Source organism: Anolis sagrei, chromosome 2 (assembly GCF_037176765.1).
Source record: "Anolis sagrei isolate rAnoSag1 chromosome 2, rAnoSag1.mat, whole genome shotgun sequence".
Classification (NCBI taxonomy): domain Eukaryota; kingdom Metazoa; phylum Chordata; class Lepidosauria; order Squamata; family Dactyloidae; genus Anolis; species Anolis sagrei.
The window spans coordinates 178,272,792-178,290,971 of record NC_090022.1 but is presented as its reverse complement, the minus strand read 5'-3'; the positions used below and the strand labels follow the sequence as shown (position 1 = coordinate 178,290,971).

Here is an 18,180-nt window from a genome sequence, read left to right as displayed (position 1 = left end):
TTACTATACAAATAATAAAGAAACCAAAATAAAGTGTTTGGCAGGGACTTCTAATTTCAAGTCTCCTCAGAGACATGAAACTTACTCGGTAACTTTGGGCCACCCACTCCCTTTCAGTTGGATCTAGCTCCCTTTCAGTTGTGAGGATACATGAAATTCGTGTCTACTGCCTTGAGCTAATTGGTGCAAATAACACTATATAACAGACACAACTTGACTTCATGTCAAGGGAAAACCTTTACCTTTTACCTTTACCTATTATTATTATTATTATTATTATTATTATTATTGCTGCTGCTGCTGCTACTATTACTACTACTACTACTACTACTACTACTATTATAACTGAAGAAAAATTCAACACTTTGCCTCCTTTCCACCCACTATATAACTGAAGTCACTTTATTATACCATAGTTAGTACAATTACATTTCAAAACGTCCTTTGAGTTTCTACTGGGAATGTGTTGTCAGATTCCTATCACTGGTAGTAGGAAAATGGCTGATGGGAGATAATACTTGGGCAAACCCACAAAGGAAGAAAATAATTTGATTCAAAAAGCATTCGCTAACTGGTACCCCTTTCCTGCACACCCCACAGATTCTGGCTCGTTGTGATATTGCTGTTCTACAAGAGGTAATGGATGCAAAAGGAAAAGCCATTCCTGCTTTGGCAGCGGCCCTGAATCGGTGAGCATAAGTAATGAGAGCGGAAATGCTATCAAGGGGACATCCATCAGGGACGGGATAGTGGTGTAAGGGGACAGTGAGAAGCACTGCCAGTGGTACAGAAGGCTGGTTCATCAGTATCACCCAATTCACAAGAAAAAGACATTTGGTGACAGTGTTCCAACCTAAATAACCTGAAGTCCCATCCTGTCACCAGTGTCTTTGAAAGTGGCAGAAACAAGAAAACCCAGCCTGAAACCAACAGGACTGCCCATTTATATCTTACTAGCTGTCCCCTGCCATGCGTTGCTGTGGCCCAGTCTGGTGAGCTGGAAAATAAAGTAATGAGAAAGTGTTGGTTTCTAATATATGTAATTTCTTGATGCTTGTGTGTAAACAATGCTTCTTGTTGTCTCTTTGTCAGTGTTGATGTAGAGATTGCCTGGTTTGCCTACTCTGGAACATGCAACATATCATTGTCCTTCTTTAGGAATCCTTTTCAAATCTAGGATACTATATCTGTCATATACATATGTATGTGTGTGAGTGAATCATATCTATCTATCTATATCTGTGTCTAGATGACTCTGTGTCGGGGGGGCTTTGATTATGTTTTCTTGCCTTGGTGAAGGGAGGTGGACTGGATGGCCTTTAGGCAGCATTTCTCAACCCGGGGGTTGGGAAACCTGGGGGGAGGTCACGAGGGGGTGTCAGAAGGGTTGCCAAAGACCACAAGAAAATACAGTATTTTCTGTTGGTTGTGGGGGTTCTGTGTGGGAAGTTTGACCCAATTCTATCATTGACGGGGTTCTGAATGCTCTTTGATTGTTGGTAAACTTTAAATCCCACCAACTACAACTCCCAAATGTCAAGGTCTATTTTTCCCAAACTCCACCAGTGTTCACATTTCGGCATATGGAGTAATCGTGCCAAGTTTGGTCTAGATCCCTCATTGTTTGAGTCCACAATACTCTCTGTGGACTCCCAAACTCAAGGTCTATGCCTTGAGGTTAAACTCAAGGTCTATGCCTACAACTCCCAAACTCAAGGTCTATGCCCACCAACAGAATTTTCTGTTGGTTGAAAGAGTCCTATGTGACAAGTTTGCTTCAATTCCAACGTTGGTGGGGTTCAGAATCCTCTTTGATTGTAGGTGAACTGTAAATCCCAGCAACAACAAATCCCAAATGACAAAATTAATTTTCTTTAAGTGATGGTCACTCCTTGGGTTAGTAGGTGTTTTGTGGCCAAATTTGGTGGCAATTCGTCCAGTGGTTTTTGAGTTCTGTTAATCCCACAAACGAACATTACATTTTTTTTTATAGATTGAAGTGGGACAGAGAGCTTTGCTATGGCACATGTACTTTGTTTTTTCAAAGACATTCATTGCCTCCTTTCCCTTCAGGTTTGAAAATGGGACCGATGTCTACAGCTACATCACCAGTCCTCTACTGGGCCGGAGCAACTATCAAGAACGCTATGTATTCTTTTACAGGTGAGGTACACCATTATGTCCCTGTGGTGGGCTGCCTTTTTCCCCGCTAATATATTTGCTTTGGTGGCACACTCCACACACTTTTAGTGTTGCACCTTTCCTTTTTTCCCTGGAATCTGATCTCCCATTGTTTATCTGTGCCTCTCCATTCCTGTAGGAATAAAAGAACACGGGTGTTGGACTCTTATAAATATGAAGATGAACATCCAGAGCGGCCTGATGTCTTTGCGCGTGAGCCTTTCATTGTGCGATTCAGCTTTCCAAGCAAAGGTAAAGGCTCAGAAAACATCAGAAGTTCTGTTTCTAGCTGAGGGTTCGGAAAGTGTGAAGTTAGGGTAAAGGGGAGAGAATATTTCTTTATTTCTTTTCTTTATTTATAGTATTTATACTATTTATATACCGCTTTTCTCACCCCGAAGGGGACTCAAAGTGGTTTACACATGGATAATGACAAAAATTCAATGCCTTACAACTACAATAGTAAACCCACACATTAGACATAAATCATATTAAAATAGTACATCACCAAACATCAAAACAGTTATTAAAACTATAAAACAATCTCATCAGTTGAGTCGCCGTTCCAGTCCTTGTCCCGCTAAAAGCTGCATACATCTATTGTCCGAAGGCCTGGTCCCAGAACTATGATTTCCCTAGACCTCTGATTATTAATCATTAATAAATGATTAAATGGGTTATTTGAGTTGTAGTTTTTGATTAATTTAATTGGTGCTAAGTTTATTGTTAGATTGTTGTATATTGTTTGATGTATTTTGTTTATATGTTCTTCGTAGGCATTGAATGTTTGCCTTATGTGTTGGAAACCACCCTGAGTTCCTTCGGAGAAATAGTGCGGTCTATCCATGTATTATTATTATTATTATTATTATTATTATTATTATTTTTTTAAACACAACAAGATGAGTCTACAGCAGACACTCTGCGAGCTGTTGTATTGGATCACATGTCGGACACTTCCCAAGTGTCTAGGTCTGTGTTATGTATCAGCGAATAATGCGTGCAGATCCCAGTAAGGTGGCCTTCTGCAGCTGGCAGATGGTAATCTTGTGAGCGTCCATTGTGTTTAAGTGCAGGCCAAGGTCTTTAGGCACTGCACCCAGTGTGCCGATCACCACTGGGACCACCCATACTGGCTTGTGCCATTATTATTATTATTATTATTATTATTATTATTATTGACACAAAAGCACAGTATGTCACAGCAAATGAGATCTATATGCTGGATTTCGTATCACAAAATCACAAGTCGAACACTTCCCAAGCATTTATTATTATTATTATTATTATTATTATTCACCAAAAACCTCCATTTCCCAGCTGTTCTGAACATGTGGGAAGTTTGGAAGTCTGATGTCATATAGTGATCACAAGAAAATTACCTAAAATATCTGCCATACTGGCATAAAGGATCATGACATGGATCCTACTGAATTCCACATCTAAAACAAGCAAGGTGCCTAAGAAAATGAGTACTAAGTTGTATCTCATCCCCAAACATTCAGCTCAATATTTGACTTCCTACAACAGCACAAGGGAGCCCCCCATGGTACAGTGGGTTAAAGCTATTGGAAAGGTCGCAGGTTCATATCCGGGGAGTGGCGTGAGCTCCTGCTGTTAGCCCTAGCTTCTGCCAACCTAGCAGTTCGAAAACATGCAAATGTGAGTAGATCAATAGATACCGCTTCTGCAGAAAGGTAACAGCACCCCATGCTGTCATGCTGGCCACATGACCTTGGAGGTGTCTATGGACAACGCTGGCTCTTTGGCTTAGAAATGGAGATGAGCACCAATCCCCAGAGTCGGACATGACTGGACTTAATGTCAGGGGAAAACCTTGACCTTTACAGCAGCACAAAATTTCGCAAGGAAAATGAGCTAGAAAACGGATGATGCTAGGCAATTTTCTCAAGAGAGTGATTATAATTCCTAGGTTGTGTCTGATCAAATACTAAATCACAACTTCAAAAAGTACAACATGAAACCTGAAATTGCACAAAAGAAAAATTGGTGATGCTCAAAGAAATGCTGTGCTAGTTTTCCCAAAAAAAATGCTCACTTGAACAAAAACAGGCAAAACAATCCACGGGATTTAAAACACGGGATTTGAACTGCGTTATATGGCCATGTAGATGGAGCCCAAGTTCTCTTGGACAATAGTAAAGTAAACTTTCCTTTCATTTTGTATATTTGTGAAGGCAACTAGGCATGGTGGAAATTATGCCAGTGGTTATGGTTGAGCCACACAATCCCTTTTTTCTGTTCTTAATATGGGGAAAGGAAGATTTCATTAGTTTCCCAGTGTCATCCTTTGTTGTGTGCTTTTAGAAATAATTTGGGTAAATGTATTGTCGAAGGCTTTCATGGCCAGAATCACTGGGTTGTTGTAGGTTTTTCCGGGCTATATGGCCATGTTCTAGAGGCATTTTCTCATGACGTTTTGCCTTCATCTATGGCAAGCATCCTTCTCACTATCTCTGAGGATGCTTGCCATAGATGCAGGCGAAACAGGAGAAAATGCCTCTAGAACATGGCCATATAGCCCGGAAAAACCTACAACAACCCAATTTGGGTAAATCTGTCATGAGTCTCTAATCCATTCTCTTCCACTTTTGCACGCTGGAGGGGGTAATTGGAAGATTTATTTTAAAATCCTTCCTTTGGATGTCTGGTACCAAGGAACCCTGATTTGTTCGAACTATAGTTAATGGAGATAGTCTCAATATCTGGGAAGTGAAGTCCGAGCTGATATGACTCTTCTATCCCTTGTGGTGATATTCTTCATTTCCACACCTTCAAGCACTTCCTGAGCTGGTGCTGATCCCACAACATACGATGCCCTCCAAGGCTGAAGCTGAAATTGATGCACTCTATGATGTTTTCCTGAATGTGCAGGAACGCTGGAATACCAAGGTATGATGTGAGGCATTGCAAAGAGCAAGGAGGTATTGTAAGAAAACAAATTACTAGACATCTCCTGACTTTTCATAGAATCATTGAGTTCATCAAGAGACCATAAAGGTCATCCAATTCAGCTAATCCACAACTGGTGTGGAATAGCATCAGATAGAAAGGAAGGTCTCTGATATTGATTCACATATATTCTGTTAAGTGTGATAAAGCTTAGGAGTGGGGATTTTAAATTAAGACTAACAAATGACCAATAAAGATTAGTTAGAATTCTTCTAGGGTTCTTGATGTTGTTGGGCACTTCAGAATAACCCAAAACAGATCACAATGGCCCACTTTGGAAATTATTCTTGGCTTGAACAATAGTAACTAGTTGCAATTATGTATTGCTTTTCTACTATCAGTCCCACAACAAGGAAAACAAGGAGACAAGGCTGAGAGAAGACATGATGGCCATGTATAAATCTGTGAGGGGAAGTCATAGGGAGGAGGGAACAGGCTTGTTTTCTGCTGTCCTGGAGACTAGGATGCGGAACAATGGCTTCAAACTACAAGAAAGACAATTCCATATGAACATTAGGAAGAACTTCCTGACTGTGAGGCTGTTCAGCAGTGGAACTCTCTGCCCTGGAGTGTGGTGGAGGCTCCTTCTTTGGAGGCTTCTAAGCAAAGGCTGGATGGCCATCCGTCAGGGGTACTTTGAATGTGATTTTTCTGCTTCTTGGCAGGGGGTTGGGCTGGATGGTCTCTTCCAACTCTGGGAAGGGGGTTGGGCTGGAGGTCTCTTCCAACTCAATGATACTATGATTCTAAGGCTATTAGGCAGGCCACCATTTTGCAAAGCAGGTATCTCATCATCATCAAAGCCTTGGTAAGGATTACAAAACAATCTTCATGAAGTGCTCTTGGCATTCAACAAGGAGCTTATAAATATTGGTTGTTATCTTCAAGACCAGTCTTGGGTGAGAACGCAGTTTTAGGGTCAGTCCTCCTGTTAGAAGTGGTAGATCTGCCCTGGCATCCTGTTAGTGATATTTGTGCACATAGGTCCCTTTTTGGATAGAGCTCAAAGAACTATTCTCTTGCCATCTAACAAAAAAAACCTCCCATGCCGTTGATATAGTATGTCCCACATAACTGCACAACAATAGCACCTGTTTCGCCTACCCATATCTGTAGAAAAATTGTATCTCTAGGAATTTTCTAGGGCTTGCAGGCAATTCTATGGTATGCTTCCCCTGGAAGTTACCATAAAGTTGCTATGGAAGACCTAGCAAATTCCTTGAGAAGATACTTCAATAGGAATTTGCTAGGTCCTCCAGAGTGACTCTATAGTATGCTGGGATTGGAAGTCAGGTAATTTCATGGTGTTTGGTCGCATTTCATTTAACCACAGCCTCATTTAACTTTCATTTAACCTGTCCCTGATAATGTCTGTATATTTTGTGCTGTGGTAATCCATTGTCCTTGCTGTTCACTTTAAGACTTTTGGAGACCTAATAGTCTCTCTTTCGCTCCCACCACAGGACATGATTTTCTTGGGCGATTTCAATGCAGACTGTGGCTACGTGGCAAAGAAACGATGGGGAAATATCCGCTTACGCCAAAAGCCTGAGTTTCACTGGCTCATTGGTGACAAAGCTGACACTACTGTTCGAGAGAACACTCGTTGTGCCTATGACAGGTAGGAATGTGGGTGCCATCAATGTGGGAGTTTGGGAGCAGATACATGTTAGGTAGATAATGCACTGTTAGATAGATTGCATAGTCTGTAACTCCATTATTGTTTAGAAAAATACAGTTCTAATAGACATGTGGTCACACACATCCACTGAAAGGGTTGAGCAAGTGGTGATGTGGAATTGGAGGGGCAAGAAAGGAAGCTGAGTCATGAACATATGACTGGCATGACAAGGGCTGTGTCATTCATTGTTGTCCCTGTTTGATGATGTGAAGCTATGGGTATAAAAGAGAGTAGCCGCCATATGCACTCTCTTTTGCCTGGATGTTCTTGCCATGATTCTCTCTGTATTCTTGCTGTATTGGTTGTGAGTATATCTTTGTATATATCGATAGGAAATCAGGGGATCCTGATGTATATATAGCTGTACATAAGCAATATGTCAAGATTAAAGCCTCCACTGAGAGTTTGGATGAAAACAAGTGTTTTCTAAAAAACAGTAACCTGCAACAAAATCGGAGGCTGTGCAATAAAACTCTGTTGACTACTGGTAAAAGACTCTGCAATGTCCTAGTATTTTATTATGCTTTTAGTTGTTGTTATTTTGTTCATTGAGTTAAATTAGGTTGTGTTATATTGTTAAATGTGTTTATTTTGATGGAATTGTCTGTATGGCTTTCTATCCAGCAATTGAATGTTTGCCTTAGATGCTGGAAACCACCTGAATCCCTTCATTTTATTATTATTATTTTATTATTATAATGTTTGGTTTGATTAATAGCTTACTCTGAGACAATCAGTCCAGTGTGCAGCATAGGGAGGATGTGATAGGTAGGTAATCACATACCTACCCCCAGGTTTTTTCCAACAGTACATACACGGGTTATTGTAGGTTTTTTCGGGCTATATGGCCATGTTCTAGAGGCATTTCTCCTGATGTTTTGCCTGCATCTATGGGAAGCATCCTCAGAAGTAGTGAGGTCTGTTGGAACTAGGAAAAAGAGTTTATATATCTGTGGAATGACCAGGGTGAGACAAAGGACTCTTGTCTGCTGGAGCTAGGTGTTTCATCTGACCATCTTGATTAGCATTTGATTGCCTGGCAGTGCCTGGAGCAAGCATGTGGACAATTTCAACAGAAAGGAGGAAACCATGAAAATGAACAAAATCTGGCTACCAGAATTAAAAAAACTCTAAAATTAGAACAGCACAACAAAGAAGAGGAAACAAACAAGGATATCTAATCACCTCACAACAAAAGATTGCTCCAGGCACTGCCAGGCAATCAACTGCTAATCAAGGTGGTCTGTTGAAACACCTAGCTCCAGCAGACAAGAGTCCTTTGTCTCACCCTGGTCATTCCAGAGATATATAAACCCTTTTTCCTAGTCCCAACAGACCTCACTATCTCTGAGGATGCTTGCCATAGATGCAGGCAAAACGTCAGGAGAAATGCCTCTAGAACATGGCCAAATAGCCCGAAAAAACCTACAACAACCCAGTGATTCCGGCCATGAAAGCCTTTGACAATACAGTACATACATGTGTCTGTGTGTCTTTCAAGTAGCCAGTTGACTTATAGTGACCCCATGAATTTCAAAGGACTTTCTTAAGCAAGGAATGCTCAAAGGTGATTTGGCCAGTTTCTTCCTCTGAGGTATAGCATACAGGTGATATTCAGCAGTCTCTACTCAATTACTAACTAGGGCTGATCCTGCCCTAGTTAGTACTTCCAAGTTCAGGCAAGATCTGATGCCTTCAAGGCATTTAAGATGCCTTTGGGGCAGATGTCCAATAACAACAAAATTTTATTTATATACTCCTCTATCTCCCCAAGGGGACTCAGAACCGTTTCCAAGTAACATCATCAATACATACAGAGTCCAGAAACCAAGTCCCAGACCCATGACTCAATGCCATGATGAACAAGAGTGCCCCCAAATTTTACAAGACTAACTTATAATTTGAAGAGTTGACCAAATGAAATCATTAAGTCTGTGTAAATCAGGGACTTGGAAAACCAGTATCGCTAATGATAAAGGAGAATTGAAATGATAGCCTGCAACATTTGGAGGTTTTGCATCCATGGTGTAGTATGTAAGCATTTCAAATGATATTACTAGTTTGAATACAGTAAATCAGGCGAAAATGGGCATCATCTGCTCTGCTTTAATGCATGTCTTATTCTCCCTGACTCCTATACAGGATTGTGGTGCATGGTGAGCGCTGTCTGGATGCAATCGTGCCTGGTTCAGCTCAGCCTTTTGATTTCGCCAAGGAATTTGGACTCTCAGAGGAACAGGTACCAGGACTTCTCTTTTGGACATGAACCATTGCTTGTTACACGTGCATAATACTATTCCATTCCAGAAAAATTAAGAATATGTCCTGTTTTCAAAGAGAGAGCACTCATAACAGTTTTTTTTTATCATGTCAGAAGTGACTTGAGAAAATGAAAGTCATTTTTGGTGTGAGAAAATTGGCCATCTGTAAAGACATTGCCCAGGGGACGCCCAGATGTGTTACCATCAAGTGGGAGGCTTCTTTCATGTCCCCACATGGGGAGCTGGAGCTGACAGACAGGAGCTCACCCTGTCTCGTGGATTTGAACTGCCAATCTTCAGGTCAGCAGTTCAGCCAGCACAAGGATTTAACGCATTGCTCTACCACAGCTCATAACAGTTAGAGCTTTGTAAGTAAAAACTAAGATTGTGAATTACCTCAACAAACAAACTAGGAACCAAAGAAGATTGTTTTTACACAATGCTGTATTGGATCACTTCAGCAAAGAAAAAGGTATACAAAGCTGAATCCAAGGATTTCAGAGTGGTTTTCCTGTGAAAAGAGTGATAAATCTACTCCAGGTTTTAGCCTGAATGTTAGAGATGCTGTCCATGGTACTGATCCTTGTTTGGGTTCCTTTTAAATGACTCTAGGATTCAACCCAGGAGCTCAGAAACCAAAATCTGTTAGAACTCAAGTACTGTTACATACAGTGGGGTAGTAAAGTGTCCAGTATATAAATTGGCAAAATCAATATTTGATTTTGGGGGTGTTTTTTAAATCAAACTATGAATAATTGAATCCATGGATGTAGAATCTGTGGATACAGAGAGCTGACTGTATACCCCTTTAAAATTCAGGCTAAAACCAACAATAGATATATCACACTACTGAAATAGAAATTGCCACAGCCTTGTAGGCCTGGCATGAGTTCTAGGCCTAACATAATAATAATAATAATAATAATAATAATAATAATAATAACTTTATTTGTACCCTGCTACCATCTCCCCAAGGGACTCGGTGTGGCTTACATGAGGCCGAGCCCACAATACAACAATAGATAATAGCAAACAGTAATACAAAACAATAAATAAACTCATAAGCAAAAAATAAGCAATAAACATTAACAATAACATGACTCGTTTAAAAACCTTAAGCTATTTTTGCTTCATGAATAGATAGGTTAAGGTATATAAGGACCATTGGTGGTTTGTGGATCAAACTACTGCTTCCAATTGTTTTAGAAAGTGGAGGGGGATCCTCCTAGTCCCTCACAGTCAGTGCTAAGGAATCATGGGAGTTGTAGTCTGGCCGAGTTAATTTGTCATTTGAGATCAAGAAACCACAATTTTTTTCATGTCAGGAGCGACTTGAGAAACTGCAAGTCGCTTCTGGTGTGAGAGAATTGGCCATTTGCAAGGACATTGCCCAGGGAATACCATTCTTGTGGGAAGCTTCTCTCATGTCCCCGCACGGAGAGCTGGAGCTGACAAGGGGAGCTCATCCATGTTCTCCCCAGATTCAAACCTCCAACGTGTTGATCTTCAGTCCTGCCGTCAAAAGAGTTTAATCCATTGCACCTCTGGGGGCTCCAACCACAAAGAAGGAATAAGCAATTCAGCAACTAATGTTTGCTTCCCTTTTATAACAACCTTACATCTGTAGATAGCCAATGCAGTAAACCTGAAGTAGGGCCAGATCCATTTACTACATAGCAGGAGAAAGAACTACAGGTAAACTCTTGCATAGCCTGGGAAAACTAGATGTTAAGATAGGTGATGTTTATCTGCTTCCAGTCCCATATTTGGTGAATGATGCCAGACCTAGAGCCAAGATCTATTCAAGTATTCCCCTCCTAAAAGCTAGGAAGCCTGAATAATTGAGACAAAGTTATTTGGAAGAGAAAGCACAAGAGATTTCAAATGTCATTGTAATATTCTTTATTAGCAGATATCCATGCAGTACAATGACAGCGGAAAGCTGTAGGTACTCTACAAGGCAACATGTAGACTATTTCTGCATCAGATCCCTGGAAAACATTACCCCAAGATGCTGAGCCTGCAGTTCATACCTGGCTCCTTGCTTCTTTGTGTGCATCTACACTGTGGAATTGATACAGTGTGACATTATTATTATTATTATTATTATTATTATTATTATTATTATTAGAAACACAACAAGATGAGTCCACAGTAGACACTCCGCTGACTGTTGAATTGGATCACATGTCGGACACTTCCCAAGTGCCTAGGACTGTGTGATGTATTGGCGAATAATGCGTGCAAATCCCAGTAAGGTGGCCTTCTGCAGCTGGCAGATGGTAATTTTGTCAGCGCCGATTATATTTAAGTGCAGGCCAAGGTCTTTAGGCACTGCACCCTGTGTGCCGATCACCACTGGGACCACCTTTACTGGTTTGTGCCAGAGTCTTAGCAGTTTGATTTTTAAATCCTCATATTGTGTCAGCTTTTCCAGTTGTTTCTCTGCAATCCTGCTGTCACCTGGGATTGCGACATCAACGATCCATACTTCGTTTTTTAACACAATTGTGAGGTCAGGTGTATTATGCTCCAAACCTCTGTCTGTCTGAATCCAGAAGTCCCAGAGGAGTTTGGCGTGTTCATTCTCTGTAACTTTTTCCAGCTTGTGATCCCACCACAGGCAGATGGTATTTGTGACACAAGTTCCAATGAATAATCTGAGCAATGGTGTTGTGCCTCTGCTTGTAGTCTGTCTGTGTGATCTTCTTGAAGCAGCTCAGAATATGAACTATTGTTTCATCTGCTTCCTTGCAGAGTCTACATTTGGGATCTGTTGTCGACTTTTCAATTCTGGCTTTGATTATTATTATTATTATTATTATTATTATTATTATGTATACTCTGCTTTATCTCTCCCAAAGGAGACTCAAAGCAGCTTAACATTAAAGCATTAACAATTCATATATATATATATATATATATATATATATAAAATACAAATATACAAATATGCAAACAATAAAACAGAATTACGTATAAACAGTGTTTAAAAATTCACATTTAAAATCCATTAAGACATATTCAGAGTTAAAAACCACAGCACCCCTGACTAGATGTTTAAAACCTTCATCTTTAAAAGCCTGTCTGAATAAAAAGTTTTTATTTACTCTGGCTCAATGCAGAGTAGTATTTTGAAAAGATCTTTAGTCTTTTCTGCTGAAGGGCATTCGTGCTCTCCAGACTACAACTCCCATGATTCCAAGGTACTGAAAGAGGTGTCAAGTCCTTGGAGTTGTAGTTTGATGAGGCTAAAGACCTTGTCAAACTATAACTCCCATGAAGTGCTAACTGTATTTCTGTTATTTATTGTTATTTATTCATAGTTTAAACACCAGAAGATCCTGATGTTCTCTTTCTCTTTTTTACTATTTCAGGCTTTGGAGATTAGCGATCATTATCCTGTTGAGGTGGAGCTGTATTCAGCCTGTTGGGGACTCCAGCCAATCCGACCATTTGGTCTTCTCTTGTTGGCCATAGCCATGATATCTGGTACAAGGCATGGCATTTGAAATTTTTCCAAACCTTCTGGGATTGTGACATCTGTCCAAGATTTGTATCAATTGCCAACTGCTGCCAAGTTGACTCTAGTTCATGGAGACCCTATAAATGAGAGATCTTTGAGAGCTGTAATCATGAAGAGTTCTGCTCAGATCTTGCAAACTCGGGGCAGCCTTACTTCCTTGATTCAGCCAATCTACCTAGGATGTGATCTTCTCCTTTTCTTACTGCTTTCTGCTTTACAAAGCATTATCATCTTTTCAGATGAGTCTTGTCATCTCATGATCTCTCCAGCCTCAAAGGAGGTGGATCCATTTCATTGGTGCAACCTGTGTTTTGAAGATGTTGAGTGCTTCTGAAGGGACAAAAATGCTCCTGTGAAAGAGTAGAGAAACATGTCGATGGCTACACACAAAGACATTATTGTCTGGCCCTCCCTTACAATTTTTTTTCGTGTCAGGAGCAACTTGAGAAACTGCAAGTTGCTTCTGGTGTGAGAGAATTAGCCATCTGCAAGAATGTTGCCTGGATGTTTTTGATGTTTTACCATCCTTGTGAGAAGCTTCTCTCATGTCCCCGCATGGGGAGCTGGACCTGACAGAAGGAGCTCATCTGCACTCTCCCCAGATTCAAACCTCCAACTTATTGTCTTCAGTCCTACTAGCACAAGGGTTTAACCCACTGCACCACTAAGGGCTCCTCTTCCCTTACAATTACTCAACTGGAACAATGTGATTGTATAGTAAACATCTCATCTGCAAGTGCCTGTTATGCAAGTTTCTGGAACTGCCAGATCTGTATACTTCGCTATGTGTTGGACCACTGAGCAGCTGAGTGAAATGCTTTTATGTCATGGATGGACTCCCCTCATCCATGTTGTCCTTTGGATCTTCTAAACCAATGGTTCCCAACCTGTGGTCTGTGAACCACCAGTGGTCTACAAGAAGGAAAATATGGTCCGCGGCCTCACCATTACTACACATTGCCTCGAAGCCACGCAGCAATGAGAGTGACTGGTCTCACGAAACCCTCTTATAGTGTCGAGGCAACGGGAATGTCAGGAGGGGAAAGGCTGACTACCCATGAAAGATTACTATTGCCACATCAGCTCTAGATTATTAAATATAGTTTTCCTTGGGTGAGCAGACGGCAACTACTGGATGGTATATGTTTTGTATTAGAAACTTAGAACTGATGTGATCTATCTAATGCAATTTTCTGAATCAGCACCCAAATAACCCAACCAAATCTAATGTTGACCAAAAACGGATTCGTAACTCTTTTGGTACTAACGTTAGAGAGTAGTCTCTGGTCAAAGTGGTCCCTGTTCAAGTGGTCCCAGGTTTAAAAAGGTTGGGAACAGTTGTTCTAAACAGAAAAGTATAGTTACTCAAACAAGATTCAGATGAAGCATGACTTCTGGGCTCATTCAAAATACAGAATTATAACACAATGATTCTACTCTGACTGCCATGGCTCCATCCTATAGAATTCTGGGATTTGCATTTGGGCCTTTAGACTTCTCAGCCATGAAGTTTTTCTGGTGTCTTCGCCCAAACTGCAGACTCAAGACTACATAAAGATGTAGCCATTGCAATTGAAGTGGTAGCCATGTGCTAACACAAGTCAGATAGTGTTATCATTAAGCAGATTATTGTCTCGGGTCATAGCTTTTTGAGTGGCATAAGAAGGCTAACAAATATTTCTTAGTTTAATTTCAGATGATTTAGACTTTGTGTTCACGGCCATAAAAGAGTTCCAGTTGTAAGATATTCTGCCTCAAATGATAAAATAATAGACCAAGGATAGTAATGCACCTTGGCTTTGCAGGGAAGAATCATAGAATCATAGAGTTGGAAGAGGCCTCCTGGGCCATCCAGTCCAACCCCCTGCCAAGAAGCAGGAAAATTGCATTCAAAGCACCCCCGACAGATGGCCATCCAGCCTCTGTTTAAAAGCTTCCAAAGAAGGAGCCACCACGCTCTGGGGCAGAGAGTTCCACTGCTGAACGGCTCTCACAGTCTGGAAGTTCTTCCTAATGTTCAGATTGTTTCCTCATCCACAGTACACTGTCTTTCACTGTCATGAATCTGAATTCTGATTGCTGCCAAGTAAGCGCACCCAAAAGATCTGCATACGTTTTCAAATATTCTAATTTAGTTGCTTCAGACTCCCAGGGTGAGTTTTGAGTATTCTATGGAATTCCGATTAGGAAGATTTATGATTCGCAGGTAATTATGCTTTGCTTGTAGAAGTTCCCATCTCCAGCTAGGACTAAGGATGGTCTACACCAGGGGTCCTCAAACTAAGGCCCGAGGGCCAGATACGACCCTCCAAGGTCATTTACCCGGCCCTCACTGAGGGTCAACCTAAGTCTGAAATGACTTGAAAGCACACAACAACAACAACAATCCTATCTCATCAGCCAAAAACAGGCCCACACTTCCCACTGAAATACTAATAAATTTATATTTTTAAAATTGTTCTTCATTTTAATTATTGTATTGTTTTAAAGTGTTTTTTGCACTACAAATAAGATATGTGCACTGTGCATAGGAATTCATTTTTTTTTCCAAATTATAATCTGGCCCTCCAACAGTTTGGGGGACTGTGACCTGGCCCTCTGTTTTAAAAGTTTGAGGACCCCTGGTCTACACCGTAGAATCAATGCAGTTTGATGCACTAACTGCCATGGTTCAATCCTATGGAATCCTAGCATTTGTAGCTTGGTGGGACACCAACACCCTTTGCCAGAGAAGGCTAAAGACTTTGTAAAACTATAGTTCTCGTTGTTCCATAGCATTGGGCCACAGCAGTTAAAGTAGTGTCAAGCTATTTTTTTTAAAAAAAAAATAAGGGGTACCACTTTATTGTGCCATTGTATATAATGATGCCTGAACATTCATGAATGTTGTTATCTGAGAAGCATGCTTGGAAGCAGATACAAAGGGAGCCACTGTATAATTGACTATAAATAATAATAATAATAATAATAATAATAATAATAATAAACAACTTTATTTCTGTACTGCCCTATCTCCCCAAGGGGACTCAGGGCGGTTTACAACAGAAAATTGGCAAACATTCAATGCCGGCATAACATAACAAACAAATCAAATAATAAATAATAAAATAAACAACATCAGGTGTACTTATAAAACAACTCAAAAGTAACAAACTTAGATATTTAAATATATAAATCAAACATTTAGAACATGTTTACTACTAGATCTAATGATAGCAAACTTCCAAATGTGCACAAAAGCTAAATAACACAGTTGGTCGAGAGAGAGAAAAGTAGCATGTGACTGTAAAAGCATGTGGAAGGTTGTAAACACATAATAAAATGGGTTGAAGGAGTAGGTTATTTGCTGCATATAGTGGTTCTGGTTATAATTGAAAAGGGACAATAAAGCCATTTCCAAAAGCTGGGAATGGCTTTATAAAATAGAGTCCTCTGTTTGGATTCTAAATCAAAGGAAAAGAAGGAAGCTTGTCTTATGTGCCTTATGAAAATGTAAAGACCATGTATTCCCATGCCAAAGCGTCCAACATAAATGTGTTCCAGTTTGAAAGAAAAATTATATTTTTGACCTCTCTCTAATCCTCTCAATGTAGGAGCGCTCTTCAAGAGTAATTACTTGTAATTTTTGTCCTAGATCTACCTCTCTGTAGTTTAAATCAGTGGTGCAAACAGGGCAGCTTCCAGCTATTGGTGGACTACAACTCCCAGCACTCCTCGCTCTTCTCTGTATTGCTTAGGACTGCCCAACATTGCACTCCAACAACACCTTGAAGAAAACAGAAAGGGTCTGGCTTCTGATTTAAAACTACTGACTTACCTCTCATCCTCAGTGGACAGGATGAAAAATTTACTTGCCTTGCAAGTGTATCTAGATTGCAGAGAAACTTTCTGTTGTGGATCTTTTGGATGTATTTTATTCTTGATGAATCACAAAGCAATTTAGGTCAAGGAAGAAACAATAAAAATGTAATAACAGGAACTCATTCCAAGGGTGAAATATATTGTTAGATTTCCTATGTTTGGCTCAGGGCAATATTGTGTGTGCGAAGGTGCTACCATAGCCTTACTGTTTTACACTTCATCTGAGGTTTAACTTCTACAAAGAAAAGTGTAAATATGGATTGTACCTCTTAGAAGAATTCTGGCAATGTTTTGTAGGAATTTCTAATTCAGTGATAATCATGTTTGGCTTTTCCTGGAACTGTATCATGTTTTTCTGCAACTCTATACTTCTGTGTGCCAGTTTTCACTTCTGCTTGCAGAAGCTTCAAATACAATTCAACCATACGTCTTGTTTAAATTTCAATGGGAAAAGTTTTGTCATTGTTAACATATTGTATCCTTGAAGTGACCGGCTTGACTCTGAAGGAGCTGGGGGTGGTGACGGCCAACAGGGAGCTCTGGCATGGGCTGGTCCATGAGGTCACGAAGAGTCGGAAGCAACTGAACGAATAAACAACAACAACATATTGCAGTGCTGTCCAAACTGCCCTCAGTGAAGTTCAAGGTTCTCATGAAGGAAACAGGATCATATCCTAAAATTCTTGATTTGCATTCTCTCTTCTTCGCTATCATTCTATGTCTTGTCATTTGTGGGTTAACAGCACTAACTGCCACGGCTTGTTGTTGTTGTTGTTCGCCTTCGAGTTGTTTCCAAGTCATGGCAACCCTATCACAGAGTTTTCTTAACAAGATTTGTTTTCCTCCGAGGCTGAGAGAGTGTGACTCTCCCAGGGTCACCCAGTGTGCATCTACAGAGTAGAATTAATGTGGTAGTTTTGCAGGGCACCAGCACTCTTTGGCAGAGAAGGCTGAACACCTTGTCAAACTACAGCTCCCATGATTCCATAGTGTTAAACCATTGCAGTTAAAGTGGGATCAAGCTGCATTAATTCTACAGTATAGATGCACCCCCCCCCCCCACACACACACACACTTTCTGTCTCTCTGATTTAGCCTCAGTTGTGATGTGCTCTTGCTCTTCAGTGAACTCAACCGCAAATTTGAAAAGATCAATAAAATGAGAAATTCGTAAAGAACTTGTTTGTTTTCATTATACTTCTGGCACACCGGCCTCTTTCTGATTGCTTGATGGATCAAGATAGTGGAATAAACTCAGAGTAGGTTGTTGTAGGTTTTTTTGGGCTATATGGCCATGTTCTAGAGGCATTCTCTCCTGACGTTTCGCCTGCATCTATGGCAAGCATCCTCAGAGGTTGTGAGGACCTCACAACCTCTGAGGATGCTTGCCATAGATGCAGGCGAAACATCAGGAGAGAATGCCTCTAGAACATGGCCATATAGCCCAAAAATACCTACAACAACCCAGTGATTCCAGCCATGAAAGCCTTCGACAATAAACTCAGAGTAAAGAGGAGAAAAGCAGGGTTCCATTCTGCCTGAGCGAGTGACCCTTCTGCAGGGAACTCATTCATTTCTCTGTTTGGTTGTCAGATGCCACGCTCCGCAGGCAGGACAAAAGGCCCTATGTTCCCTTGCCTGGCTGCTGACACAGCAACCGAGTCCTCTGGACCCGCATGCTACCCTTGTTCAGTTGG

The 18,180-nt window shown here is 40.6% G+C and overlaps 1 protein-coding gene across 1 annotated transcript in view; it reads left to right on the top strand.

Moving 5' to 3' along the window:
* Window positions 1-17,661, top strand: part of LOC132767817 (deoxyribonuclease-1-like 1) — a 32,495-nt gene extending 14,834 nt beyond the window's left edge. Inside the window, exons 3-9 of the mRNA XM_060763146.2 lie at window positions 601-689; window positions 2,074-2,163; window positions 2,321-2,433; window positions 4,982-5,094; window positions 6,618-6,775; window positions 8,978-9,074; window positions 12,474-17,661. Of these exons, the coding sequence (XP_060619129.2) occupies window positions 601-689; window positions 2,074-2,163; window positions 2,321-2,433; window positions 4,982-5,094; window positions 6,618-6,775; window positions 8,978-9,074; window positions 12,474-12,608 (795 nt within the window). The 3' untranslated portion in view covers window positions 12,609-17,661. The remainder of the gene's footprint in view (window positions 1-600; window positions 690-2,073; window positions 2,164-2,320; window positions 2,434-4,981; window positions 5,095-6,617; window positions 6,776-8,977; window positions 9,075-12,473) is intronic.
* Window positions 17,662-18,180: the final 519 nt, after the last annotated feature.